The sequence below is a fragment of the Octodon degus genome, unplaced genomic scaffold, assembly GCF_000260255.1.
Source record: "Octodon degus isolate 3935 unplaced genomic scaffold, OctDeg1.0 scaffold00011, whole genome shotgun sequence".
NCBI classification, from domain to species: Eukaryota; Metazoa; Chordata; class Mammalia; order Rodentia; family Octodontidae; genus Octodon; species Octodon degus.
The window spans coordinates 3,929,235-3,932,307 of record NW_004524587.1 but is presented as its reverse complement, the minus strand read 5'-3'; the positions used below and the strand labels follow the sequence as shown (position 1 = coordinate 3,932,307).

At 43.6% G+C, this 3,073-nt stretch overlaps 1 protein-coding gene across 2 annotated transcripts in view; it reads left to right on the top strand.

The window, feature by feature from the left end:
• The window catches only part of Nudt7 (nudix hydrolase 7), a 12,567-nt gene extending 9,781 nt beyond the window's left edge, over positions 1–2,786 (top strand). For both annotated transcript variants that reach the window (XM_023709135.1, XM_012513502.2), the window contains one exon: positions 2,118–2,786. In XM_023709135.1, coding sequence (XP_023564903.1) covers positions 2,118–2,480 — 363 coding nt within the window. In that variant the 3' untranslated portion in view covers positions 2,481–2,786. The remainder of the gene's footprint in view (positions 1–2,117) is intronic.
• The last annotated feature ends 287 nt before the right edge of the window (positions 2,787–3,073 follow it).

Here is a 3,073-nt window from a genome sequence, read left to right as displayed (position 1 = left end):
GAGAGAGAGAGAGAGAGAGAGAGAGAGAGAGAGAGAGAGAGAGAGAGGAGAAAGGAGAAACAGGATTAGAAAAAATTGTGTCAAGTACTTCCTTTCCCATTGTGTAGCCTAATGGTAGCTGCTTTCAGTTGAGTTTTGGAAATCCCTCAGCACATTCCGGGAATCTACTTTGGAACTTTATGGTTAAAAGTTCCCAAATTGTGGCAACTTTCATTCCCAAGGTTCCCAGGAGCAGCTGAGTCCTCAGTGTAAGTGAGTGGAACAGAGCAATCTTCAGAGTCTATGTTAGCTTGCTCTAACTGAAACAAAAGCCTCAGGATGAAAAAAGATTTATTGTGGCTCTCAGTTCTAGGAGGTTCAGTCCACGGCCCATCGGCCATGTGCTTCTGGGCCTGTAGGAGGCAGCACATCCTGGAGGGAGTGTGCCATGGAGTAGGGTCCTTACACTGTGCGAATAGGGAACCAGAGACAGGAAGAGTGAGTGAGACTGGACTCCCACAGTCCCCTCCAGAACTCTCCCAATGACCTGACTTCCTCCCACGAGACCCCACTTCTTAAAGGTTCCAACATCTCCCAGTAATACAAAATTTGTAAGTCCCTTAGAGGGCTTTTCAGATCCAGACTACAGCACAAGATGAGGTTGAATCATCAGGAAATTTCTGTGGGCCACATATTCCCGGGTCAGGAGATTTCTGCAGTGACATTATCGCCAAATCAGAATGAACAGAGTTTCTAAGGAAGGCATATAGCCCTTAAAAGTGCAAGGGAAGATTGTTTTGGGTTTTGGCCTTTGCTAATTTTTACAATGTATTATGAAAAACACCATTCATTGATCACTAACACACATAATATAGTTCAGTGGTTCTTAACCTAGACTCAGTTTACTCTTCAGGGAACACATTTGATGCTATCTAGAGATGTTTTGGGTGTCACAGCTGGGGGAGGTGCTGTTAGCTCTTTCCCCACCTCCCATATGAACCCTTCCAGGCCAACTGTGGCCCACTTGACCCACCTGGGAGGACTTCGTGACCTCAGAGGCTGCTTACCCTGTCCCAGGCCTGGCCTGAGGGCCTCCGGTGACTTGTAGCCTCAGAGTTCTGCCCTAAGGACATCTGGTGTATGTTCTCACTGTCCCTTCCCATTCCACATGTTGACTTTATCATTAACACGGTTAACACTCAGTGCTGTCTCTGTTCTTACGGTCGCCTTAGCAGAGCCTGTCTTCCTCAGAAAACAGCCCGTAGGCCTGCATCAAGCTCCTCTAGGTCTGCACCTCACAAGCACCTGCCTCTAGCTTTTCCCACCTTGTTTCTAGTGAGGCCAGGAACTCCAAGTTCACCTCACTTTCTCATCAGAGGTTGCGCCTCCCTCACTGTCACTCAGCAGAGACTTTGACTCAGCCCAACCTTCTCAGGAGATTCCCAGTAGAACAAAGGGGGTCTTTTATCTATCAGAACCTCAAATCATTTGCAAGTATTTGTGATTGTAAGTGGAAATTCCCCTTTAAATGTATATTTTATGAAAAATAGTTTACATGAAATTATATGGATATAAGGTGAAATATGCCTTAACTAGTGTCACCTTTCTGTTTGTAAGAAGCACATCTGTCTTTACCAAGAGGCAAAGGTCTCTACTGCATCTTTTAAATGTTCTGTGGCATCCCAGTATATGATTATAACCTTAATTTGTCTAGCCTGAGTTACCCACCAGTCGGCCAGTGACAAGTTTAGCTGCAAATAATGTTTCCACCCTATACGAGTAGCTTTTCCTGTTGGGAAGAATTTATGATACAAATGCACTCATAAAAATGCGATTCCTAGCTCAAAAGGATTATATTTTTACAATGTTACCACACAGCTAATCCCGATGGTCATGCCAGTTCATACTCACACCTGATTCTTATTCTCAGTCATCTCCTGCACACCAGCTCACGTAGGCCCTACATGGGGGAAATATGAGATTGCTTTGGAAGCACACCTTTCCCCCTTCACTCCCCACCTTCTGTGATGGACCAGTGTAGTTTACCATCGTATTTTACAGAGAACTGGCAAGATTTTAACACTTGAAACAATTTCACCATGCTTCTTAATTCGTGTGTTTTATTTTCTGCTTTTTAGAAAAAGAATTTGGTCACGCCTGTGGTGGGTTTTGTAGACCACAACTTTGAGGCCCAGCCAAATCCTGATGAAGTTAAGGATGTGTTCCTTGTGCCCCTGGACTATTTCCTATCTCCACGTGTCTACTACTCTCGCCGCTTCTCTCAGTCTGGCCACTCCTTCCTTGTGCACTGCTTCGAGTACACGTGCCCTGAAGATGGTGTGACTTATTTCATCAGGGGAATGACTGCAAAATTCGCTATAATGGTTGCCTTGATTATTTTGGAGCAGAAACCCACCTTTGAGGTTGAATTTAATCTCAATGATCTAATATCATCTTGTGAGAAACAACTGCTTCTTTATCATGCTACAAGCAAGTTATGATTTAAGAGAATAAAAGCTGGAATCCATCCAGGAGGATTCTGTGTGTGGCTATGCACCGAACAACATTCATTGCTGCTATTTGGATTTGACAAGTGCGAATATTTTTCCTGTGATCTGACAATACAAACCTTGCCTTTTTTTCCCTTCCAGTTGCCTTCTATCATTTGAAGGAAGAGCAAAGGGAGAAAAATGTATTAATAGTGTTGTCTAATTTCACTCACAATATGTTAAAATTTTTCTTACACATTTAAGAAAAAGTATCTGGTACATAATAGGCACTTAATAAACGCTTGTTATATATTGTGACTACATGACATTTATCTTATCTGCCTCTTGTTCCACGTGATAGAAGCTTCTAGCCATCCATCCAAGCCTACCCTCTAGGATAGTAGGACCCGTGACGTTAAATGGGCCTCTGTGATTTAGTTTTGGCCAATGTGGTACTGGTGAAGGTGACCTTGAAGGTTACCTTCATTTTAAGAGGAGAGTCACCATCCTTGGAGTCTGTCTTTCTTAGTCTTTCCACCAGCTATTCATGCACTTATCTGTATCTGGTCCTGGCCACATGGATAAGGACAATTCCTGGAGGAATG